We start from the raw sequence: 27,671 nt of genomic DNA, 5'->3' as shown, positions 1-27,671 counted from the left end.
GTGAGATAAGAGCATAGTCTTTTTGTTGACTCTTGTCTGGTCATGTTCACCCTAACCAGACATTACAAAGTTTCTATACTATATCCCATTCAACGACTTCGCTGAATGACGTTCAGTCAAGACGTCGAACGACACATTCAACGACTTGACGAGTTGTCCTTTAGTCATACAACTGAATAGCGCCATCCAATGAACGGGCTAGTGGTTCAATCAAACAGAAGATTAAACCAGATGCCTGCGACATATGTATGTACATACACTCTATACTGTAATAAGTGTATTGTCCTTATTTTATAATATTCGACCACATATCACCAGAGGGCAATATTTACAGCGCCTAATCTTATATTAGCTATTCCCGCGAGCTTCGCTTCGCTTTATAAAAATCCCGTGTGAATTCCGGGATAAAACTTACTTATGTTCTTTTTCAGGGTCGAGACCATAATATATGTATACCAAATTTCATTAAAATCCGTTCAGTAGTTTTGGCGTGACAGAGTAACAGACAGACTCAGTTACAGGATTAGGATTAGTTAGGATATACAACCGCTACCACACTCATACACCCACTACTCGTCAATAAAGAAATGCATAGCGAAGTTAGCCACGCCCAGCAGCAGCACAAACACGTGTGGAGCGGCGCGCGCCGCCGTGAGCCGCCCGCGCACGTGCACCGAATATATTACATCCTACTTCATATTATATACCTATGCGAAAGTTTGTGAGTGTGTATGTTTGTTACTTCTTCACGTCTAAACTACTGAACGGATTTGAATGAAATTCGGTATGGAGTTAGCTGACACCCTGGATTAACACATAGGCTACTTTTTATCGCGGAATTCCCACGGGAAAACTTTTTAAGGCGAAGCAAAGCTCGGAACATCTAGTATATTATATATACACACTATTCGTCAATAAAGAACTGCATAGCGAAGTTAGCCACGCCCAGCAGCAGCACAAACACGTGAGGAGCAGCGCGCGCCGCCGTGAGCCGCCCGCGCACGTGCAGCGAGCGCGCCTGCAGCAGCGCGGGCAGTGCGAACACGTGCACTAGCCCGGAGAGGGCGCCCGTATATCTGGGGGGGAAGATGTTGGTGTTAGAAAAGTGGGGTATCTGTGGGAAATAGACTTTGTTGTCAGCTTAATGGGGCTATACCTTCATACATAATTTTCCTGTACCTTCTGTGGGTTGACTGGTATAAAATGCTTTTAGCATCAGGTCCACTACAGTACACTTATTTGTAATATTTGTGCAATAAAGAATTAAATAAGGGCAAAAGAATAGCGAAGCGAGGCACTACGTTTTGCAGGTTTACAATAGTTAATCCATTTGAAGTGGCAATAGCCTTTGTTATCCCCTTAGGCCGCGTCCACTACGCACTAGTATTATAGCGCGATTTACATACAAATCTCCGCAATAGAGTAAATAATACTGTGCGTGTACCCCGCCTGCTGGCGTCGTGGACGCGGCCTAAAGCCAAGCTTACTCGAAATTCAATTTTTTATTTAAGTATTTATTTATTAGAAAATGGTACACCAACAATAAATTTACAATATCATTATAAAATTATTAATTAAATATACTAATTGTTCTGTGTAAATTTATCAATTACAGGCACACACAACATTCATAATTTTAAATCAGTTTCCTTAATAATATACCTACATTCCAAGATTAAATTATCCAAGTTAAATTACAGAAATTAAATTAGAGAAATAGATTATAGAAATAAATTACAGAATTAAATTACAATATAATTATCAATTAATATAATTATCTAATAATATAATTATCAATTAATAATATTCATGCAGCATGCATTATAAAAATAAAAAATATATTATAATTTATTTACAAATTGCAGAAATATCCTATAATTTGAGTTTTTAAAAATGTCAATGCTTGGGTTGGAAGAATAAATTTGATTATAGTTGTTCATAATACGTGTAAGTGGTGAGTTGCGACCGAGATTTGTTTTATTTGGTGGAGGGTTAAATATTTTTCTATTACCAAGTCTAAAACCGCTTCGTGGGATTGTGAAGTTGACTAATGCTAGTAGGTCTGGAGATGAAATCTTGTCGTGGATAATTTTATGGAGAGTTGCAAGGTCCATATTATTCCTACGATCTGTTAGTGACTGGACCTTAAAGTGCCTCAATCTTTCACTATAATGGCTTCTATAAGGGCATTCTCTATCTTTGTAAGCCAGGTATTTTGTGAATTTCCGTTGGATTCGTTCAATTCTGTCACTGTGCACTTGGTAATTAGGATTCCATATAGGGGACGCATATTCAAGTTTTCTGCGTACAAGAGCATTATAGACTATTAATAGTGTCTTTGCTTTATTGAATTCACAGCATGATCTTTTCAGGAATCCCAACATTTTAGATGCTTTATTTACAATATTATCTATGTGTTGGCTAAATGTTAACTTAGTGTCAAAAGTCACACCCAAATCTCGAATTGTTGATACTGAAGAAAGTGGTATATTGTCTATTTTATATTCAAACTTGACTGTATGTTTTCGTTTTGTGAATTTAATATGGTAGCATTTGCTGCTATTTAAAATCATTTTGATATCATTGCACCATTTACTTACTAACTTCACCTAATCATCCACTGTTTTTATCAAGTCTGTAACGTAGGAGAGAAGGTTGCTTACTGTTGATCTATTCTTAACAAACCCATGTTGTTGAGGTGTGATCAAGGCTTTAGAATGGTTCACCAAGATAGGACAGACTACCGATTCCAGAAGCTTGGAGAAAATCGACAAAATTGATATTGGGCGATATTTTTTAATGTCTGATTCATTGCCACCTTTATGTATTGGTATTACATTTGCTAGCTTCCAAGTAGATGGAAAAGTCGAGCTAGAGAGAGACTTGTTAAATATAAGTTTTAAGGGCTGTGTTAAATACTTAGCACATCTTTTTATAAATATTGGCGGGATACCATCTGGGCCAGCTCCTTTACAGGGATCAATTTTTTTAATTATTTTTAGAATGGTTAATTCATTTACCGTAACACTGTGCAAACCGAGTGAAGCGAGGCAAAGCGTCTGGCGAAGATGGAGTATACGTGGAGATGCTTCAAGCAGGTGGTCCACCCGTTCTTAGTGCAGTTACAAAGCTTTTTAACACAGTACTTAATAAAGGTATTACTCCTAAAGCCTGGAATAATGCTGTGGTAACGATCCTCCACAAAAAAAGCGATAAAACTAAATTGCCAAATTATCGCCCAATAAGCCTCCTCTCTCAGGTCTACAAGCTGTTCGCAAAGGTTCTGTGCAACAGACTTTCTCGTTTGCTAGATGAATACCAACCTGTCGAACAAGCTGGCTTCCGGAGTGGATACTCAACATTGGACCACATACACACAGTCAAGCAACTGATGGAGAAGTGCAACGAGTACAACCGACCCTTATGCTTTGCGTTTGTCGATTACGAAAAGGCTTTCGACAGCGTAGAACACTGGGCCGTGTTCCACTCTCTCCATCGGTGCGACATCGACATGAGATATGTGGATATCCTTCGGGAGCTGTACAGGGCTGCCACAATGCAAGTGCGCATGCATAGTCTGACCAACCCCATTCCCATCAAACGGGGTGTGCGCCAAGGAGACACTCTGTCACCCAAGCTCTTCACTAACGTCTTGGAGGACATCATGAAGACCATAGACTGGAGTGACAGAGGTCTCAATATAAACGGTGCTCGCATGTCACACCTGCGTTTTGCTGATGATCTGATCATCCTAGCTGAGAACGTCACAGATCTCCAATGCATGCTCGTAGAACTGCACGAAGCATCCCTGAAGGTTGGACTAAGGATGAACATGTCCAAGACTAAGATCATGACCAATCTTCCTGCAAACGTGCAGCCTAACATAATTGTAGGTAACTGCCACATCGAGGCAGTGGATGAGTACGTCTATCTTGGACATAGTTTATCCTTTGGACAAAGTTCTCAGGTAAAGGAGATCGCTAGACGAATTCAGCTGGGATGGGCTGCCTTCAGTAAACTTGAAGACGTCCTTAAGTCCCAAATCCCTCAATGCCTGAAGACTAAGGTGTTCAATCAGTGTGTTCTGCCTATCCTCACTTACGGAGCCGAAACATGGACGCTCACTAAAGCCAACATGCACAAAATAAAAGTCGCACAAAGGGCTATGGAGCGCGCCATGCTCGGCATCTCTCTTGTGGATCGTGTGCCCAATGTCGAAATTCGACGTAAAACTCGTGTGGATGACGTGGGTAGCCGAATCACAAGATTAAAGTGGAGATGGGCAGGACACTTGGTTAGGAGGGACGACGGCAGGTGGACTGGGGCAGTCACAGAGTGGTGGCCAAGAACTGGCAAACGAGGAATAGGCAGACCGCCGGCCCGATGGTCTGATGAAATTGTTAAGGTGGCCGGTAGACACTGGACTAGACTCGCACAGGACCGGAAGAGGTGGCGTGATAGGGAAGAGGCTTATACCCAGCAGTGGGCAGATACGGGCTGATAATGATGATGATGATGAACACTGTGCAAGCAGTTCTGAGGGAACATATCAATCGAATTTGTATATGGAGTATTAGACGATGGCATGGTGTCTGAACTATAAACAGAAGAAAATTGTCTGACAAAGAGGTTACAAATATTTGTGTTGGTATCAGCCGATATATCATCAAGATACATAACATTAGGCATAGCTCTATGGCATTCTCTTTTTTCTTTCAGAAAGGACCAGAATTTCTTTGGGTTTGAAGCAATTGATGACTCTATTGAATTCACGTATTTCCTATAGGAATAACGTATAGCTGAATCTAAGCGTTTATTCATTAGCTGAAGTTCAAGTTTATCGCGGGGATTTTTATGATGCTTAAATCTTAAGCGTATTTTCTCTTTTTCTTTAATTAACTTAATAATATTCACTGTAAACCAAGCAGGGTATTTTCGAGAACGATATTTACACTTGGGAATAGTCTTATCTATGATAGTCCAAATAATTTTATAGAACAAATCAACCATTGCATTAACATTCTTACAGCCTTCTAATTGATTACACCAGTCAACCTCCTGTAGTGCTTGATTAACAGTTGTATAGTCAGCCTTTTTAAAGTTATGTGTTGCGAATTGTTTGCTTTTCGGTATGGCGGAACTATGAGTTGTTATATCAATTTCTATGGGAGGGTGGTGTTTATCAATTTTTACTAGGAAATCAGTACTTGCACGGACAATTGGACCTTGGAAGTTACATAGCACAAGATCTAATGTTCTAAGATTATGGTTTTTAACAGGATTGAATTAATACAAGTTATTTTGAGACATGAAGTCGGTAAGAGAGTAACCCATATTGCACTGGTAATTCGAAGGAGACAAGTACGTAACGGAAGTATCGTCTTCGTTGTTCAGAGACCAGTTAATGAAACTTAGATTAAAATCACCACATATAATGAATTTATGTTCGCTGAGAGTCATTACTTTATTTGCGTTATCGAGAAATAAGTCCAAGTAGTTTTGTTTCACTGGCGATTGGATGTATACACCACATACAGTAATGGTATCCTTATTGTTCGAGGTTCCACTAAAATTCACTGTTACCCATACATCCTCGCATTCACTTTCCCACTGAGGTTTTCTGCACGAATTTAATGTTTTTTTCACTGCGATTATTACACCACCAGAATCCATACCACCCAGTGCGGTAGACGCACGATCTCTACGGTATATGTTATATCTCGGGTCAAAGACCTGCGCATCCGTAATACTGTCATTCAACCAAGATTCAGTAGCCACTATGACTTCGTAATCATTTCTTAGGCTCGCTAGATAAATATCATTTAGTTTCGTCCGCATACCTCGGAAATTTTGGTAGTAGATTTTGAATTTTTAAATAATAATAATATGGTCCTATTTAATATCGCTTCATAATTGTGTGTATTACAAATGCTTTAGCGATTCGTAACATTTAATTTGTTTTGCGGGTGCGGTGTCATCCTTCCTCGTTAGTATCCGACCATTCCGAATCCAAACATATTTGATGCCAATATCACGTGCTACTTTCCTTGTTTCAGCATGTAGGGCTTTATAAAAAGGGGGTAAATGCTCTGATACAAAAACTGCATTCTTTTTACCTCCATAGCCTAGTAGCTCAGAATTTAGTTTTTCTGAGTTTTGCTTCCCCTTGTTATATTTTGTTACGGCAGCCAACAATTCATCTCTAGTCTTTGAGCTAGGTAATTTGACGATTATAGCCCGAGGTCGGTCGCTTTTATCATCGAGTTTTCTTACTCTAGAACAGGAAAGAATATCACTGTCTGAGATTGGGCATGACACAACTTCACCTAACTGTTTGATCATTATATTTATGTTTTCTGATTTGTTTTCAGGTACACCATTTACTTCAACATTGGTTTCCCTTGAATGAAGCTCTATCATGTTTAGCCTTGTAGAGATATCGTTGACAGTATTAAGTAGCGCTAAGTTTTCATTCTTCAGTTTTTTTACATGCTCTTCAGTAGCTTTTAGTTGCGTCCCCATTCGGTCATATTCACTGCTGAAAAACTCAACTGATTCTTTTAGTTCCTTAATCATTGCGAGATCCTTCTTAATCCTTTCAAACTCCGTCGTTATACAATTTTTTATACTCTGTGATACTGACTCTTGGACAGCCGATTGAATTTCTGTTTTTATCATTTCTGATAGTATTAGACGTAGACTATCTTCTGTTACAAATGCGGCGTTTTTTGACGAATCTGATTTTTGTTTGGTCCTCTGTGTCACATTGGACCCCCCCGATTCAGTAAATGGGGCAGGAGCGGCGCGAGCACTCAAGCCTTCAGCACGTGCCGGTGTATTGGTATTATCACTTTTAGGCTGTTTACATCGACACTCATCGCATTTCCACCCTAATTTGTGGGTCGGGGTCATGAGTTGAAAACGTTTAATGGACACATTACCACAATCAAGGTCATAAGTGTTCGTACATTCAGAACAATTCAGACACTCCTTGTTCCTTATTGGCGCGCGACAACCAGAGCAGTATTTATTGGTTAGCGGCAACATCGTAAAATCAAAATTAGGAAAAATATTCTTCGTATATAATTTTATTGAAAATGCACAGCAATAAAGGCCCCGATACAAAAACCAGTTGGCCGGGCCAGCAAGTGACGCGTGAGTTTACTATGAAGCGGCGCGGCGGCGCAACACTAATAAAGGCCCTCAGAGCCGGTAAGCGTAGATGACTCACCCCGTCTTAGCCGTTAAATGTGCAGATTTACTTTAGGTTTTTGCTTGTAACTTCGCACTCCGTTGATAGATTTACAATCTGTTTTCTTTCCCTTGAACTTGAAACTCTTCTTTATGTTTCTTTTGAAAATAAACACTAAGTAACGAGTTTAAACCACTATTAATGAATAAAATTGATGAGTGAAACTGATATACGTATTCGATGACGAGCGTCCGAGCGTAAGTTTTTTGTAATAAACAGGTTTACAACATTTCTTATTATGGTATGATATTTTATGTGATATAATAATACGTATTTACCTGATAATAGTGCTAATATTCGGACAGAAGCACGCGAACAGCACACACACAGTAACAATGCCCACGTTGACCAGCAGCGCCCCCCCCGCCCCCCGCAGCGGGAGCAGCAGCAGGGCCTCGCTGCGCAGCATGTAGGCCACTAGTGGGTATACTGTTATCACCTGGAAAATGATAGAGAAATGTAATAAATATCATATTATATTGGCAGCTGATAAAAAAACTGCGTTTTAGGTGGCGCTATTAAAATACTTTTTTTTAAAACGGTTATCTAACTAAAATAGGTTCGATTTATTTGGGCCTGCGCCTTTATCGATACTTTGTTTATTACTGGGATCGTTTGTTACATAAACCCCATTAAATGTTCCTCCTACACAAAGTGAGCCTAGGGAGACCCTACTTAATCCTAACTAATATTATAAAAGCGAAAGTAACTGTGTCTGTCTGTCTGTCTGTTACTCTTTCACGCCAAAACTACTGAACGGATTTGAATGAAATTTGGTATACATACGGTCTAGACCTTGGGAAAGAACATAGGCTACTTTTTATCCCGGAATTCGCACGGGAAAACTTTTTAAGGCGAAGCGAAGCGCGCGGGAACAGCTAGTTGTTCATAATTCAGATTTGGTAGGGTATGAAAACAGCAGCGTTTTTGGTAGAGTAGGGTAAGAACAAATAACACCCTGCACTGAAAACTTTAAAAGGAAAGAACATAAATGTAAAAAAACTTACTTGGAATAGCAAAAGTACTCTTGCCACGGCAGTCATCACATCGTGCATTTCAAAATTGTTCAGTAGATTCTGAAGACAGGAAACATAAAATTTATTATAAAAAAATATTTATTTTAGGTAATACTTAACGGTAATCACCGTTGGACTAATGTTGACTGGTGATTTAAGCAAATCTTAATCATCCACTGCTGGTCATCAAAAAGGCCGAGGACAGAGTGTTGTTGCGCTCCTTGAGGCCTATGTCCAGCAGTGGACCATGTCAAGCTGATGATGATGATGAACGGCCCTGTGCCATTAATATTGTCATAGTCCACTTACGTCTTCAATGCAAGTCTTGACCAGCGGGAAGCAGATGTAGAATATAGTTCCCACCAATGTGTACGTTATTGTGACTAGAACAAACGCTATCGTCAGGTCTCGCCCCTGAAACAAGCATTATGGATCTTTTAGTATATGACGCTGATGAGGAGTAATTATACCTAATTACATTTTCTTAATTTAATCAGAATCTTCGAAACGAAGTATGTATGTACATAATAAGATTTGTTTTTCTTTATCGTATAGACATAAGCATGTCTATCCCAATATTTTCACCAGTAAGGCCAGATTATTTCGCATTATCAGTCAGAAATCTTATTACCCTTATCAAGATCTAACAACCCTCTTATTATTAAAAACTATTAACAGCGCCATCTACCGAAACCTTACATAACCAAAAACATAAAAACTCACGTTTTTCTCCTGCCGATCGTTGTTGTTCATTATCGTGATGATGATATTGTATAATGTAAAACGAGAACCTACCCCTCTTATTAATTAAAACTATTAACAGCGCCATCTATCGCAAACTTATAAAACCAAAAACATAAAAATTCAAAACTCACGTTTTTCTCCTGCCGGTCATTATTATTCATAATTGTAATGATAATATTATGAATATAGAACGACAGGGCCAACATTCCACTCAGAGCCGCGGCGTCTTTGCCCGCGTGCGTCACTACTAGGGTACTGTTGAAGTTGATGCCCCAGACCGAGCCCTTGAAGATCACGAAGATTAGTAGGTAGAGGACTGAGAGTGTGCCTGGGGAGGAAAAGTAAGAGAAATAAGCGAAAGTTGAGCTTTTGGTCAATGTTATTTAACAATAAATAGGCTATTATAAAATGTCCTCCTTCATTTTCCTAGCTTTTGCCTTATTTAAGGTCAGCCTTGAGCGTCTTAGTTATATCCTCATTCACTCCACACTCCCTTTTTTCTTTCGTCCAATCTAGTCACGGATTTCTTGGCCTTCATCCTTACGTCTTACATCAGGTCTCATTTCCAACATTTTCTGTTCATCTTCTGTTCTCATGATATGTCCAAACCAAAATTTCTTGGCTAGGCATTAATAGGATATAGAAAATAATCCCATTAATATCATTAAATTTTAACTCACCCAAAGAGTTGAAGTTAGTAAAAAACGACGCGTTATTGCTAATCAGCAGCGGGAACACCAGACACGCGACGTAGACCGGTACAGTCGAGTGCAGGTCCCAGTACGGCGAGCCGGCCGTGTCCGCGACTGTACCGTTCAAGTCGGTGCGGCAAGTTAGCGTTGTGTTGTATATTGTGCCGTAGGTTGTCGGCAAATCTGGGAAGGTAAAAGAGGAGGTAAATGGAATGGAAGGAATTTAGATATCGTATGGTTTTTTACAGATACGCAATATTTTTTTATTTATTAGGTATTAGGGTGGATTCGACCAAACATCACGTTATGCCAGGGTAACTATACCGGAATAAAATTAATTAACACGAGAGTAAATCTGGGGTAAGTACATTTGCATTTTACCATGTTATAGAATGAACGAGGAACGAAACTGTAATGCAACTAAAACAAAAATAGCTGCGTTTTCAAAGCATGCAATAGAAATGACATGGTTATAACATTAGTTACTCAGCAATTTCAAAATACCACCCAACCCCAAAAAACACTCCCAAACTACTCACCCATCAAATAATTGACCGTAAAGTACAGAAAGTTAGTAATCAGTATCCAGTACACGATGTTGGCTCCCAGCAGCACTAGCAGGCTGAACCCGTGGGCGATGGTCTCTGCTGTGCGGCCGAGTAGGGTGCGACATAGCGCTGGTACTTCGCATGTGGCGCCGCCTGGTGGGGGATAGAGGAACTAAAATTAATCTTAGAAAAAAAAGGACAACCTGCACCTATTTTTTGTATCGTAAAGCAATTATTTTTTTGCATTTTTTTTAATACCATAGAACCTTTGAGCCACCCTTTTTACGTTGCTCTTCTATTTATATGACATCCTAATCGGTTCATAAACGGCGGAGTAATCGGTGAACATACATAAAAAATACTTTAAAAAAATAAAAATATCCCGACGAATTGAGAACCTCCTTCTTTTTTTGAAGTCGGTTAAAAAAGTTTTAAGTAGTATCATCAGCCCTTAATCGTTCACTGCTGAAAATATAGTTAGGTCTCTCCCAGCAGCACTAGCAGACTGAACCCGTGCGCCACCGTCTCCGCCGTGCGGCCGAGTAGCGTGGGACATAGTGCCGGCACCTCGCATGTGGCGCCGCCTGGTGGGGGGTTGGGAAACTAAAATTAATTTTGGAATAAAGAAAAATCAGGGTGTCTCGTAAATAGTGGAAAGAGGGTCGCGATCGTAAACCAATTTTTTTTGCGATTATTTTAATGTCATTGACCAAGTGTTGTTCAGATTGACCCCTTGAGCCACTCCGTAGGTCTATTATTTACGTGACATCCAGTAAAGATCGGCAAAAAAGTTCTAAATAGCATCATCAAATCATCAGCCCTTAATCATTCACTGCTGAACATAACACAGTTAGGCCTCTCCCAACAGCACTAGCAGACTGAACCCGTGCGCCGCCGTCTCAGCTGTGCGACCGAGTAGGGTGCGGCATAGTGCTGGTACTTCGCATGTGGCGCCGCCTGGTGGTAATAAAGAAAAATATACAGGGTGTAAAGGGTGTCCCGTAATTAGTCGACTAACAGAAAGAGGGTGTGTCAAGGGATCTGAACAACCAAATAAAATTTTGTGCCTTCAGGATTGATTTCAATATGTCATCTCTCTATGTATGTAATGTAATCATATCAGCTGTCCGATACCCACATTACCTACAGGCTCTGTCTAGTTTGGGGTTCGGTGGCGATGTGTGTGTGCTCAAGGACTTTGTATATGTGCTATCCTCAATATATATATTATCATTATAACATGGCAGCCATCATCAGTATACCGTGGTGCTTATTAACCCTGGCAGCGTGTGCTTGTGACTCGGCAGGCGGCGCCCATGCCGGCCAGCCCCCCCCCCCCCCGCGCGCTCCACGCCCCACGCCATCGTCAGGAGGGGGGAACCCATCGTTGTGTAACTTATATTAGTTGGTGGTAGACATGAAGGAAATGTTTGCTTCTAGTATTTAGTCTTCTCCATCTAAGTATGATGAACGTTTCATATTTTACTCGGAAGTTTCATATTTTAGTCGGAATTTTCATATTTTTCGTCGGAAATTTGACCAAAACATGATAAAGCGCCTGTCGGTAACTATTATTTATGCTAAAAACAAGGAGACTAGTGTCACTACGTACCATGGTGCTTATTAACCCGCAGCAACGTATGCGCGGTGAAGAGGCAGGCGGCGCCCATGCCGGCCAGCAGCGCCCCCCCCCCCCGCGCGCTCCACGCCCCACGCCATGGTGAGTAGTGAGGAACCCATTGTTGTGTAACTTATACATTAGTTGGTGGTAGACATGAAGGAAACGTTTGCTTCTAGTATTTAGTCTTCTATCCTTGTTAATATTTTTTTTTTCGGAATTTTTGTAATTTTTTTCGTAATTTTAGTCGAACGCCTAGTGTTTTAGTCCGACGCCTAGTATTTTATTCAGATGCCTAGTATTTTAGTAGGATGCCTAGTATTTTAGTCGGACGCGTAGTATTTTAGTCGGATGCCTAGTATTTTAGTCGGACGTGTAGTATTTTAGTCGGACGCCTAGTATTTTAGCGGACGCGTAGTATTTTAGTCGGACGCGTAGTATTTTAGTCGGATTTTTACTATTTCAGCCCGAAATTTTGTATTTTTTCTGAATTTTCGTATTCTAGTTGTAAATTTTGTATTTAAGTTACTTATAAGGTGAGTATGTCAGTAAGTACCGTGGTGCTTATTAACCCGCAGCAGCGTGTGTGCGGTGAAGAGGCAGGCGGCGCCCATGCCGGCCAGCAGCGCCCCCCCCCCGCGCGCTCCACGCCCCACGCCCCACGCCATCGTGAGTAGTGAGGAACCCATCGTTGTGTAAGTTATATTAGTTGGTGGTAGATATGAAGTAGGGGGGGCTTGTCGCTCACGTCCGTAGGTACAAACCCTAGTTACCCTACACGTGTCCCCTGGGTGGTGCTAACGAGTGACAACGCCGAATGTCGGGCGGCGGTAAATCGACCCGACCTCCTCTCCTAGCAGAGGCGGCGATCTCCCGCCGTAAAAAAGGAGAATCACCAACACGCCTGCCAAGCGCGGTGATTATGGCAAATACACCTCCTGATGGAAAAAACAAAGCCCCGGCCCCCAGTCCCCGGCAGCCCCGCTATCCCGGACTCCGGTAGCGGTCACGGTAACGGCGGGGCAGGGGGTGCGAAGAATCTCCGGCAGAGAGTCGGCTACCAGCCCAACCGACCCTTGCACCTGGCAACATATAACGCACGGACACTGAGGGAAGACGTGAAGATAGAGGAGCTGGAAGAGGAAATCAGCAAGCTAAAATGGGACATTATAGGGTTATCCGAAGTCCGACGAGAGGGAGAGGATACGGAAATTCTCCAGTCCGGAAACTTGCTGTACCACCGGGAGGGCGACCAACTGTCCCAAGGGGGTGTCGGGTTCATCGTCAACAAGTCCCTCGTCAACAACATCGTTGAAATCGGAAGTGTGTCGGCACGGGTTGCGTACCTCATCCTGAGAATATCTAAACGATACTCAATGAAGGTCATACAGGTTTACGCACCCACATCTAAGCACACCGATGATGAGGTCGAACTTGCGTATGAAGACGTATCGTCTGCCCTGCGTAAGCTCACTACTCATTTCACAGTGGTGATGGGAGACTTTAACGCGAAACTCGGAAAACAAGAAGGCGGCGAGACGAAAGTGGGGTCACATGGATTTGGAGTCCGGAACCATCGTGGGCAAATGCTGGCTGACTTCTTGGAGAAGGAGGGCCTCTATATGATGAACTCCTTCTACAAGAAGAAGCCACAAAGGAAGTGGACGTGGATTAGCCCCGATGGGAAGACTAAAAACGAGATCGACTTCATATTGACGGATAAGAAGCACATATTCAATTATGTCTCAGTGATCAGTAGGGTTAAGACCGGCAGCGATCACCGACTCGTAAGAGGCACTTTGAATATAAACTGCAAAATAGAACGCTCCCGTCTAATGAAGTCCACGCTCCGTCCTACTCCTGCTCAAATCCAGGATCCCGAAAGCTTTCAGTCTGAGCTTTGCGACCGCCTGATATGTTTAGAGAATTGCGTTACAGTTGACGATTTAAATAATAGGTTTGTGGAAACTGTCCGAGAGGTAGGATCGAAATATTTTTCGTCCCGAACCAACCGAGGACCTCAAAAACTCTCAGATGGGACTCTGAGTCTCATAAGAGAACGGAGAGAAATGAGGTTGCAGTCTTCAGTTGATATGGTCGAATACAGACGTCTAAACAGACAGATCGCCAAAGCAAGACGTTGCGATATGAGACGCTACAATTGCAAGCGCATTCAAGACGCAATAGAGCAAAACAAGGGCTCCAAAGTCTTTGCTAGAGATCGACCTGTTCGGCAGACTCTGTTGACCCAACTGAAGACCGACACTGGCAACACCGTTTCATCAGTGCCCGAAATTCTGGGAGAAATTGAGAGATTCTACGGACAGTTATACACCACAACACAAAACCCTATTACCAGCGGTGCTCACGACAGCCGAGCGCCACTCACCCGACACTATACCGAAGATATTCCGGACGTCAGTCTAGACGAGATTAGTATAGCTCTCAAACAGCTAAAAAACAACAAAGCTCCGGGAGATGATGGAATAACGACAGAACTTCTGAAAGCCGGCGGTAGACCGATTTTAATAGCACTTCGGAGGCTGTTTAATTCCGTCATACTCGAAGGCACAAGCCCGGAGGCATGGAGCAGAAGTGTAGTGACTTTGTTCTTCAAGAAAGGCAACAAAGCCCTATTGAAGAATTATAGACCCATTGCACTTCTGAGCCATGTGTACAAGCTGTTTTCGAGAGTTATTACGAATCGTCTCGAGCAAAGACTCGACGACTTCCAGCCACCCGAACAAGCCGGGTTCCGAAAAGGCTATAGTACCATAGATCATATACACACGCTTCGGCAGGTTATACAGAAGACCGAGGAGTATAATCTACCTTTATGTCTAGCGTTTGTGGACTATGAGAAAGCCTTTGATTCTATTGAGCTCTGGGCGATGCTTCAATCCCTTCAGCGGTGCCATATAGACTATCGCTATATCGAGGTGTTGAGATGTATGTACAATGCTGCCACAATGTCAGTTCGATTACACGAACATAGCACAAAACCGATCCAGTTGCAAAGGGGCGTGAGACAGGGAGATGTTATTTCTCCGAAACTGTTCACCTGTGCACTGGAAGATGTTTTTAAGCTTGTAGAGTGGAAAAGACTGGGCATTAACGTCAATGGCGAATATATCTCTCATCTACGATTTGCTGATGACATAGTTATTATGGCGGAAACGCTGGAGGAGTTAGGCGAAATGCTCACAGACCTCAATGATGCCTCTAAACAAGTTGGGCTGAAAATGAACATGGACAAGACAAAGGTCATGTCGAACGAACATGTTTCATCATCGCCCGTAACTGTAGGAGGTGTCACCATCGAAGTTGTCGATCAGTATCCCTACCTAGGACAAGTGATCCGATTAGGTAAATCCAACTTCGATAAAGAGGTAGCTCGTAGAATCCAACTCGGATGGGCAGCGTTCGGGAAATTACGACACATCTTCACTGAAAACATACCTCAGTGTCTGAAAACAAACGTTTTCAATCAGTGCGTGTTGCCAGTGATGACTTACGGAGCCGAGACGTGGTGCTTCACCAAAGGGCTTATCCACAAGCTCAGAGTTGCTCAGCGTGCTATGGAAAGGGCTATGTTAGGCGTGTCCCTGCGAGATAGGATTCGTAATGAAGAAATCCGCAGGAGAACTAAAGTTACCGACATAGCCAAAAGGATTAGCACGCTGAAGTGGCAATGGGCTGGCCACGTAGCCCGCAGAGCCGACGACCGCTGGAGTAGAAAGGTTCTGGAGTGGAGACCCCGTGTCGGCAAACGGCGTGTCGGTCGCCCCCCAACCCGTTGGTCTGATGATCTGCGGAAGGTAGCGGGAAGCCGCTGGATGCAGATGGCGGGTGACCGTTTGGGGTGGCGATCGTTAGGAGAGGCCTATGTCCAACGGTGGACTACAGAAGGCTGAGAGAGAGAGATATGAAGTAGGCGTTTGCTTCTAGTATTTAGTCTACTCCTTCTTAGTTAGTGTCAATATTTTTTCCAGAAATTTGGTATTTTAATCGCAATATTAGTATTTTTGTTTAGTTTAGTAAGTGTGTTAGTCGAACGTTTAATAATTTAGTTGGAATTTTCATATTTTAGTCGGAAGTTTCATACTTTAGTCGGAAGTTTCATATTTTAGTCGCAAGTTTTGTATTTTTGCTACGTATAAGACGAGTATAAGGCTGTGACTAAGTACCGTGGTGCTTATTAACCCTCAGCAGCGTATGTGCGGTGAAGAGGCAGGCGGCGCCCATGCCGGCCAGCAGCGCCAGCGCCGCCGCCAGCCCCGCGCGCTCCACGCCCCACGCCATGGTGAGTAGTGAGGAACCCATTGTGGTGTTCCATAGGGAGAAGCTGGAATGAAAGATTTAGGGTGACTTCGTAATTTGGTCGGTTAATGTACTGATTTGATTTGTGCGAATGATTAATAATTAACTCTGTCTGCTGTCACTTGCTTGACGGCAATAGATTTAGGGCCTGTTTTACAATGTCTGGTGAATGCCTACCCGTGGGATAAAAGAAATGCTGTCACTGTCTAAAAATATTGCTTTAATTTTGGAGCAAGGGCCGTATAATCCGATAATATTACATCCGAACGGAGAGTCGTTTGTAAAAATTGACGTTCATAAGAAAATTTTATATTTTTACGATGAACAAAATTATATGACTTTGACATCTAAGCATTTGTAGATGGCGCCAGGGGCAAATAGCATTTCTTTAACCTCATAATCATCATCATCATCAGCCCTTTATCGCTCACTGTGGGGTAGTAGGTACTTGTTAGAAAATATTGGGAAATTGCTTTGGGAATAAGCCTGTCTGTAGTACCAATAGTAGTGTTTCATAGATTTAAATATACTTAGTTGAAGTAGGTAACTTACATAGTGACTAAAGAGCTCTGTTTTTTCTTTCTTTCGGGGATCTTTTCTTTATCTCTTTCCAATTTGTCCATTGTGGTTAATACAGCTTTTGAAGATAAGTCGGCCGGTCCCTGTAAAGTAATATAAAGTAGGAAACAGTTTAGAATAATAAAAAAGAAGTTGTACCTATTTAATTCTGTCAAATAATAATTTACTAAGTACTTAGGTAACACATAAAGTTCAACGCAGATACGGACTTATCGATATTGTCCTCCAAGTCGTGACGTCACGATAGTCACAATAATTTATAGGGAGGCGTCAGTGCGTATCAGATATCTATTTATAGCGCAACTTAGAGATACCTAGTTGGACTGATTTAAGAGGAAAACACGCAGAATTATAAATAGAACCTACATAATTGCCTTGAATTTAGGTTAAGTGTTCGGAGTTAAGTTAGGGTATCATGCACCAACCGTTGCCGTCAAATCGAGATTACCTAAATGCTGTAACTTTTTAACCGACTTCGGAAGAGGAAGGTTCTTAATTGACGACTGAATGGCGTAGTGGTTAGTGACCCCCACTACTGAGCCGAAGGTCCCGGGTTCGATTCCCGGCTGGGGCAGATATTTGTTTAAAGACAGATATTTGTACTCGGGTCTTGGTTGATATTTGTATTTAGTATCTATCTATGTATTTGTGTAGATATATCAGCTGTCCGACACCCATAACATAGGTTCTGCCGAGCTTGGGGTCGGATGGCCGTGTGTGAGATGTCCCCACATATTTATTTATTTAATTTGCCTGCATGTATGTTTTTATACAAAGGAAGGACCATGGCAGTAATCCAAATTTACACTCTAAACCGTATAACTTTAGGTTTTTTTTTTCATTTATTGGGCAGAACACCCATGTTCAACGTGCAATGGTTAGATCATGTTCTTGATCTTGCCTACGAATATATCCAAAATACTCGTATGACAAAATAAGCAACAAAATTCAGCATTTTTATAATTTTTTACGCGATAACCGAATTGAGTTAACCTAATTAATGACGCACTTTGCATTTATTATCTCTCGTTTACCCTAAATGTTAACCATTTCTAGGTACTTTGGTAAGTACCTACTCGCTTTCTACCAGGCACGTGCCAAAGTTCTTGTATAAAGTGAGCTTTAATCTATTACTATTTATTTATGAGTAAATTATACAAATGAGTAATGTTTTGCTATTAATGACATGCTCCTTCGAATCTGTTTTGATCAGTGTGTTATCGCTAAATAACACATCGACTCGTGATCTTGCTCCCATTTCTAACTCAGGGAGAAATACTCATAGCTAATTACTAGCTTATTTAGATAGTTTTACTGCTTAGGTACAACTTTGTTGAGTTCTAATTAACTGGCAGTTCAAACGCTTTAGACCATAAAGACTTTCTTAAGGAACGTCACAAGTACCTATAGTGCCACAAACTTATCTGTTCCGGTGAGAGCTCACGTAAATGTCTAATATTTCTTGATTCTATAATATTTTAAGTTACCCTGTAGTGGTAATTCACCCTTGCGGTTTTAATAAACCCACCTAATCTATATGAATGTATAATTCATAGGTAAGTTATGAGATATGGATCAATTTAGTTCGCTCTCACCGGAACAGATAAGTTTGTCGCACTATACCTATTTATTTATTTCAGAAACAGGTGAACAAAAAGTTCCCTCAGCCTCACACAACTTTCCTCAGCCAGAGATAATACGCCTCTGCTATGAAGTTCTGGCTCCGCATATAACTAACAAAGATTGTCTCTTCATCAGCCTGGAAGACGTCCCACACCAGATTGCGCTTCCAACAGCTACCAAGGATATGTCAGTCCGTCAGGCTTTCCTAACTATATAAATTGTCTTGTCACCAGGATATTCGATCGGAACCTTTGTACACTGGCCTGCCCCATGTCAGTAGCATTCTCTATATAAAGGGGTCAGGGTTCAACATGCCACTGTTCCTATGCCCTTAAGGCCTAAACAACTTAGGAAATCTTAAGAAGACTTACCAAAGAGTCGCTATCCCTGACCACAGTGTAAGCGGGCGGGGCCGGGGGTGCAGCGAGCAGCGGCGTGTTCTCATGCGCGGGCGAGTGTGTGCGGTCCCTCGCATCGCGCTCGGCTCGGTCTGTGCGGTCCATGGCGCTGGGGGAACTACTAGGGGCTGTGTTGCTGTAGGACGCTGGTGTAGGGGCGCTGGAAGTTGATGTGAGAACATTGATAGATACTTTTATCAAAATTTAAACTTAATTTTAACATAGTCTTCGTATACTGGTTAACAGGGACACGATTCGCGCTCACTCCACAGCATCCCAATACACTGATAGCGAATGTCGACAAAGCAAAAATCAGAGGCCTGCAGAAGTGGGCGGGATACTCGGCTGTACCTACAGATGTAAAGATGGCTGTGGGGCTGAATTATGAAATTAATTATGTATTAGGTATCTGATAATAATAAACAAAGATCTACTAACCTGTGCCTGGTGCGGCGGCGGCGCTCGTCGCACAGCTCGCAGTCCGAGTAGTCGGAGCCCGCGCTGCCGAACAGTCTGAGGAAGTATACAACACATTACCACCACCAGCTAAGTTCATAAGTTTGATGGTAAATAGCTATATTTATTAAGGTAAGCGTCCCCCTTTCGGCATCGTAAGCATCGCATTCAGTATTCTTTGTATACAGGGTGTTGCAAAGTGGGTAAGTAGGTAGGTATAATAAGCCGAAACCTACGTGTGCGGCATGTTATATCTAAGCCCGGAAATGAAACCAGAATTACAAAATTCGCGAAAAAAAAACATTCTCCACGTTCAAAAGCCAAGTGACCAAAAAAGTTTCTATGGAAAATGTTTTTATTTTTCCATATTTTACCAAATTTTGACATTCTGATTTCATTCTCCATATTTTTATGAAAATTAGTTTATTCCCATACCTACGTAGGTACGATACGGATAGGTGGACGCTTCTCACTAACTTGCCTGAGTCTCTTGTTCTTGATACTCAAGTAGATCATAACGGAATCGGAGATGGGCACGCTGGAATAACTTGTTCTTTAGATATTGAACATATCGAATCAAAAAAGGAAGAACAGGGTTCCGCTCATCTGGCATAATCTTTATTGACCAAAACTCATTTCGCATAACTCGTATGGTCTAAACTTTTTTGGCCGAACCATCACTTTGCCAAGACTTATGTGGCATAAGGCTCGTTTCGTCTAAAACTCTTTAGGCACAATCTTTAAACACCTAAGTTTCGTTTGCTCAAATTTATGTTCGTCTATACCTATGTATAATCTTGTTTCTCCTAATGTTATCTTAATAAATAATATATTAAGTATGTAGTAAATGTACAAATTGTGGTATTTTTCTCCTACATCCCGAAAATCACGATATTGTATGATCAAAAAATCGAAAGTTAACGACCAATATAATTATTACAAACCCCATGAGATCGAAACCTAAAAATAGGTGCGACGACGAGCAAAGCGAGGAGGAGCGTGTTAGGTGCACATGTTCATCAAAACCAAAGCGGAGCGCAGCGAAGCGGAGCGGAGCGTTTTCCAAACAGCGGAAACAATACAAGGCACCAGTTTGCGCTATGTAGGGAGACGCTCCGTCAAAGTTAAATCCAAACGAATATTATTACTTTGTATAAACCTATGCCATAGCATTATTAGGCTATTCAAGATTTGGCCATACCATTATTAGGCTAAACAATGTTATGCGAAATAACTTTTTACTAAACGAGATTTATGCCATACGATTTTCGGCGTAACGAGACTTTGACCAAACGTTACTATGCAATACGAGATTAGGCAAAAAAAACTTATGCCAAAAAAGGTAGAACCGGAAGAACAGTATGTTTATGTAGAACGGAGAATATTTAACGATAAATCAAATATGATGTTTAGAAGTAAAATACTTCAGCAAGATTGGAATGCCATGGGTATAAACACTTTTGTCCAAAAAATTGTAGGAGTTTTTAAGGAAAGTTTCAAGAAATCAAAAAAAAGATTAAGAAAAAAAACTATTCAATCATTAAAATGGATTACGAAGGGTATCAGAGTGTCAAGCAAGATGAAGCGAATTTTAAACGCAGCAAAATGGAAAAATAATTGCGAATATCGGAAAGCATACATAAAATTGTACAACAGGGTAGTACGACATGCCAAAAGAAATGCTGTGAAGAAGGAAATTGAAAAAGCCAAAAACTCTACAAAACAAATCTGGAAAGTAGTAAATAGGCATAGAAATAAACAAAGTTATAATAATAATATAAATAATATGATTTTAAAAATCGATAATAAAGCTGTAGATAATCCTATTGATATTGCAAATATTTTTTCTGGACAATTTGATCAGGCTAATGTGGAGTCACACGGTGATGTAGATGCTGCATTAGGAATTCTCGAAAATTATACAAACAGGATTAATGATGATATAAATCTGAGACTCACGACCCCGGAAGACATAGCTAAAATTGTTAAATGTATGGAAACAAAAACATCATCTGGCTTTGATGAAATCCCAATCTGCGTATTAAAAAATAACATAGACATTTTAGCAGAACCTCTCAGTACATTTTTTAATAACTGTCTGAAGAACGAAATTTTTCCAGAGCAGCTAAAAATTGCTAGGATACTACCTGTTCACAAAAAAGGATCTCGCACTGATCCTAAAAAGTATAGACCCATATCACTTTTACCAACTCTATCAAAAATCTTTGAAAAAATTATTAAAAATCAATTGACACTCCATTTAAACTTTAATAACGTAATTAATAATAGACAATTTGGCTATCAAAAATCAATTGGCACAATAGATGCAGTAGATTTATTAGTAAATGATGTAACGATGATGCTTGACCAAAAAATGAAAGTAGCATGCTTATTCCTGGATCTAAGTGCTGCCTTTGATTTGGTGGATCATGAAATTTTACTTTATAAATTAAAACACTACGGAGTCAGAGGTAAATTTTATAACCTACTACAGTCATATCTTAGTAATAGGAAACAATTTGTAGAACTGCTTACCATAGAGGACGACCATGAAACTGTACATAGATCAAACTTAGTTAAAATTGCTAGAGGTGTGCCTCAAGGATCTATCTTGGCCCGATACTATTTATTATATTTATTAATGATTTAATTAATTACGTCACTAGATCTGTAGGTACCCGATACTCAATTAGTTGTATTCGCGGACGATACTAACGCAATATTCAATGCTACAGACATAGACTCGCTTAACGAGAAGGTTCACATGGCCATAAGTGCTTTCTGCAAATGGTTTAGTATCAATAATTTAAAACTAAATGCAAGCAAAACAAATGCAATGCTTTTCAAATCTACATGTAGGAGCAATGACGAGATTAATGTTTATATTGATGGTAAAAAAGTGGAATGTGTAGAATCTGCAAAATTTCTAGGCATACAGATAGATTGCCACCTGAACTGGAAAGAGGAACTCAAGTCAATTGAAAGTGCTCTGAGCTCGGCTTGTTTTGCCCTCCGTAGTCTAAGAGATGAACTAAAACTAAAAAATCTCATGCAAGTCTACTATGCATTAGTCGAATCTAAATTGCGCTATAGCATACAGTTTTGGGGTAACAGTTACCACTATAATATGAAAAAAGCATTTGTAATGCAAAAAAGGGCTGTGAGAACAATGATGTTGATTCTGAAGGCAGAAATTCTAATTTTAACGCTGTCAAACTAAAAAAATTGTCAGCATAAAATGACATTTACGGAAACAATCATAGAGTCGAATTTTAAACAAAGAAATTAAGGTTTTGACATCGCTAAATTTAAAATGTCCGCCTTCAGAATCGATATCAATGTTACGAATTCCACAGCAACAATCCTGTCGGGAACTATTTGTTCAACTTGGCATACTTACCGCGCCATGCCTCTATATCCTGATGTGCACATCTAATCTCATCAAACACTTAAATAAATTCGAGTCTGCTGCAGAAAGGACAGAAAGATTAAAGACTAGGCGAAAAAACCTAAAAACTGAAATGTGTCCACGGCTTAACATTAAACACACACCGAGATATCAGGCCCTGCTTCTGTTTAATAAACTACCAAGCGATCTAAAACAGATTGTCTCCCATACTAAATTCAAAAACAATCTAAAAGCGTATTTGTTAAAGAAGGGTTACTATAGTGTGGAAGAATATTTAAGTGATACTGATAAGTCTGACATCTTTTTATAATTAATAAGTAATTTAAATTTTAACTTAATTCTAATTGTTGATAATATTTTAAATTTAACATAACCTATCCACATGAGATTTTTAATGATTATTATATTTTGTAAATTGAATATAGATAATAATTTATTGTTTGACTTGTATAACACATCATATTAATTAATTATATTATGTTACGTGGTGGTGGTGTAGACATTAAGATTTTCAAATACAATTGTTAATATTGTTATATGAAATAAAATACAATACAATACAATACAATACCTTTAACCGCCGATTTAACAGAGAAGTGTTTTTGGCAGTTTATTGCTAATAAGAGACGTCACATCAATTTCAGAATATAAAAAGCCACAAGAAATTCGATTTTAATTAATTACAAATTAATTAGGTAAGTAAATACCTACCTGCAGTTGCAACTTTTAACTTCGATTCGATGATATCTTAGATTTTTGTGTTGTCTCCTAAATATTGTTTATCTAATATTGACTCGCTTTGAATACGTCAACTGCAGAAGTGAGTCTGATTATGATTAAAGCAACATTGAAAACTTTATCTACCAACTGGAGGCCACTAAATATTGCAATAAGAATAAGTACATATATAAACATAAGTAGCTAAGTTTACTTAGTATGATTAAATTACTACGCAGATATTTAACTGCCTGTAAGTACCTAAGTATATTTGTATCTAAGTTGTTCAAAATCAGAAGATGTTTTACAATGATTCTCATGTGTGTTTTATCGAAGCGATGACAATAAGTTCATCACAAAGTTTATCACTAAAGCTCAGATTAGGTAAGAGTTACTTGTAAAGTCACATGTTCAGCCATGCTGAAATTTAGAGCGAAAAGAGAGAGAAAGATAGACGACCGAATGGCGTAGTGGTTAGTGACCTGACTACTGAGCCGATGGTCCCGGGTTTGATTCCCGGCTGGGGCAGATATTTTTTTAAACACAGATATTTGTTCTCGGGTCTTGGATGTGCCCGTAAAATGGCAATAGGCCCGCCCCCTATTACATTGGGACTAACATAACACTCTGGCGAAAAGTGGGTGCAGCAATGCACCTCTGCCTACCCCGCAAGGGAGTACATTAGTACAAGGCGTGAGTGCGTGTGTGTGTGCGTGTGTGTGTTTACCTAAATCCCCTCTTGATTGCCTCCTCACACGTACTAATTTTTCCTTAATAAGTTTGAACCATTTTCCACGCACCTGGTCCACTGCGGGTTGGTGTGTTCCCACATCTAGATGTGCTAAATCCCGGTGTGTGTGTGTGATGTTTTCGTCAGGATTTAGAGTGAAAGCATGTGTCGTAACTCGTAACTATTTTAGATAAGTAATTCATAATAATATAACTATGTTTTATGCTATTTTCTTTTTTCTTCATCATCATCATCAGCCAACAAACATGCACTCTTGGATCTCTCGATTGGTTTACTCATACAAATTTTCAACGTTAAATAATAAGGTACCCCAGCTATCCTACTCAGTATCGACATTAAGATTGGGAAATTTTAATTAAGTATACCTACTTACCTAGGTATTTACTTATCAAATTGGTAATTACTATTGAACTTCGTAGTATACAATGAAAAAAGATAATGGCGATATCGTTCATTGAACCCTAACGAGAGATCAGGGGCAGCTCTGAGAACAAAATTTGTGATGAAAAATGATTTACAGGAAAAACTAAAAAAACAATTAGGTACGGTAGCTATATATCACCTGTGCTATGAGAATTTTTTCTTTAACTAGTAAGATGTACCAAAGACCTAAAGAGGGTGACCCAGGGGGCCTTCTGAACAACGTTCGTTCTACGACTTCTCACAAAAAAACATAAGCTCTCCATATTAAAAAAGTCAAGTGTATAACTGTACATACAAGTTTCTATGGAGACGCAGTTTTTGCAACATCCTCTATATTAGCTTATCACTGGGTGGATCTATATGTCATGTCGGTACATCGAGTGACACATTCAAGGCGCGACATCTGACGCGGTCTGCCTTGATCCCTTGTCCTCAGATATTGCGGTTCACAACAGTTTATTAACTTTTAGATCGGTACTCCTGTGCACATTGCCTCAAGTAGGTACCTATCACTTGCGAAACCGTCTTAGTACCTAAATGATTTACTTCGTTCATTTAAAATCGTAGGAGTAAGTAGCAGTACAGCAGTAGCATGAGTCGAGTTAAACCAAAAATATTGATTTTGAGGAATTGTATGTTTTGTGCCACCGAACCCTGCAATAATCTTCCAGGTACTTACTTCCTATATTTTTATTTTCACAATGGTATATCTATGGTAGACAGGTACCAAACGAATGAGCCAGAGGCAGGAACTATCATTCCCATAACTTAATATAATAGTTGACCTATCCTATAGAAATAGAATAGACGACAAAATATTTACTTACTAAATGTAGGTACCTAGGTCATTATTAGTGCACAATATCTATTATTTGCTAACAAATCAGCTGACGAAACTTCCGTAGGTGTTTCATCAGGCAGTTAAACATAGCCTGTGAATCTAGCTTATCTTTATGTAAGTACTAAGTTAGTTATTTATCAGTCCAGAGACCAACCCCCAAGATTGATTGCAACTTTGTTAAATATTTGCTTCCGATACATAAGTTGATATAAGTACAAATACTAGGCGCCATGTCCATTTATCTAAGTACCTACTGATAAACGGACTTATATGAATTAAAAAAAGTTTCTATGTGTACCTACGTAATAGGGGAGACCGGGGACAAAAGTAACAGCGGGTCGAAAGTAACAAAGCCTCTGTAGACTTCCCCAATAGCCGAAATGTCGCCCGCGACCGCTGGTTGTCAGCTTGCACTGCCCCCCGCGCATGCTATCATTTTCCGCGCCCGAGCCGCGGTGCAAGTTTGTGTTAGTGAGCATTTCGTGATTTTACACACCGAAAGTAACTTTTTTGGTGTTTATTCATTTAGTGTTTACGTAGAATTAAGATGCCAATAACCATATGACTATTTGCTCATTGATTCATTATAAGATTGTCTGTAGCATGTTATAAATTGTTTTCTAATAACACGTGCTGTTTTAAAGTTATGTTGCCTGATATTTCAAAAATGGGGATGGGTACAAAAGTAACAGCTCGCGGCAGGACAAAAGTAACGTGTTACCTTAGTAACTTTCCCATGTCACATTGTAAATTTTATTTTTTGTTGTTTTGATTTGATATTTGTGCCATAATATTGTACATTATAGCACAAATAAAACAACTTCTTATCAATTAGTCAGTTTAAATGATGGATCTCATTTACAGTTTATCTTAAGAAGTTTTTTTTAGTTTTGTCAATAAGTAATAAGTTTTTTTTAGTTTTGATAGTTTTTTAAGAAGTTTTCTTAACTAAATAATTTGATTGTTTTTCTTGTTCTTTATTTTGAATGGTATTTATAACATTGGGCAGAATTTATGGGTTGTTACTTTCGACCCATGCCTTGTTACTTTCGCCCTGACCATGGGGTCGAAAGTAACGATTTCCCTTTTTTTTTTGAGGCCATAAAATTGCTAAAATTCGGCATGCCTTAAGTAAAGTAATAAAGGATATTTGTAGACTATAGACGAAAGTTTTATGTGACTATATTTATTTTATCGTAAATGTAATTAATAACGAGAAATCAGACAGAAACTACAAACTGTTACTTTTGTCCCCGGTCTCCCCTACCTATCTAATAGTATTACTATAACATTAACTAAATTTTGAATCACTTAATTGATTTTGATTAATTGTATTGATTACCTACCTAGAAGTTCAAGTTAGCTTGCAATTTTGCATTTGAATAATATTGATGATGTGAGCGCGAAGATTCCTCAGGCAGACATGGCTAACATCATCATCAACCAATAATCAACCACTGCTGGACATAGGCTTCTCCCAAGGAGCGCCACAACACTCGGTCCTCGGCCTTCCTCATCCAGCCACTACCGGCTACCCGCCTAAGGTCGTCGGTCTAGCGGGCAGGAGGGCGTCCCACGCTGCGTTTGCCACTCTCTCCACTCGAGAACTCCTCTACACAAACGGTTATCGGTTCTTCAGCAGATGACATGGCTAACGTATTACACCTCTATTATTGATCGGTGGTAAATAAGAATTCCTTTTTGTTACTTAAGTAAAGCTACAAGAAAATATGTAAGGTTTTCTGACTTACTCGTAACTATCGACGGACTGCACGGAGCTGGGGGAGGAGAGGTCTTCGTAGCTCCGCTTCGGCGTATTCCGGTACACAAACCTCATTGTTCTTTAAAAAATAATAATTGTTCATTGGAAAACACCCCAAATTTAACACTTTTAGTTAAATCGAACTTTTACAATGCACTCAAGAACGCTAAAAAGGGAAAAGAAGTGTATAGCTGCACAATTTTTGGTTAAAGGTTTAACTCATATTTTTTAAAGTAAGTTTAGATATAATATTCGAAAATATTGCGGTCATTGTCGACACTGTAAAGAGCTGTGGCTGTGGCGACAGACCATCCACGTTTGATAGATAATGCCGGATTCCGTTGTTGTTGTTAATTATTATTAAGAAAAGTTAAAAACTTATCGAGCATGATAACAAATGTACTGCGAAATGCGGCGGCGCTTAACACCTCAGATAAGTGTAAGTAGCTGATGTATAAGATGAAGTTTTGCAGTAGTTATTCTTTTTTAAACTTACAAGATTTGGGTCTACTGGTTTTGGTT

At 40.0% G+C, this 27,671-nt stretch overlaps 1 protein-coding gene across 1 annotated transcript; it reads right to left on the bottom strand.

Moving 5' to 3' along the window:
* Nucleotides 1-839: 839 nt before the first annotated feature.
* Nucleotides 840-27,671, bottom strand: LOC105381082 (sodium-coupled neutral amino acid transporter 9 homolog). The gene is made up of 12 exons (XM_048625789.1): nucleotides 27,139-27,671; nucleotides 19,229-19,303; nucleotides 18,764-18,950; nucleotides 16,743-16,852; nucleotides 16,058-16,215; nucleotides 10,244-10,405; nucleotides 9,693-9,887; nucleotides 9,144-9,340; nucleotides 8,578-8,682; nucleotides 8,260-8,328; nucleotides 7,531-7,691; nucleotides 840-1,076 (listed from the first exon to the last, which is right to left on the bottom strand). The coding sequence occupies exons 1-12, from the start codon at nucleotides 27,222-27,224 to the stop codon at nucleotides 905-907; spliced, it is 1,677 nt and encodes a 558-aa protein (XP_048481746.1). The 5' UTR covers nucleotides 27,225-27,671; the 3' UTR covers nucleotides 840-904.

Source organism: Plutella xylostella, chromosome 3 (assembly GCF_932276165.1).
Source record: "Plutella xylostella chromosome 3, ilPluXylo3.1, whole genome shotgun sequence".
NCBI lineage: Eukaryota > Metazoa > Arthropoda > Insecta > Lepidoptera > Plutellidae > Plutella > Plutella xylostella.
This window is presented reverse-complemented; position numbering and strand designations above follow the sequence as displayed.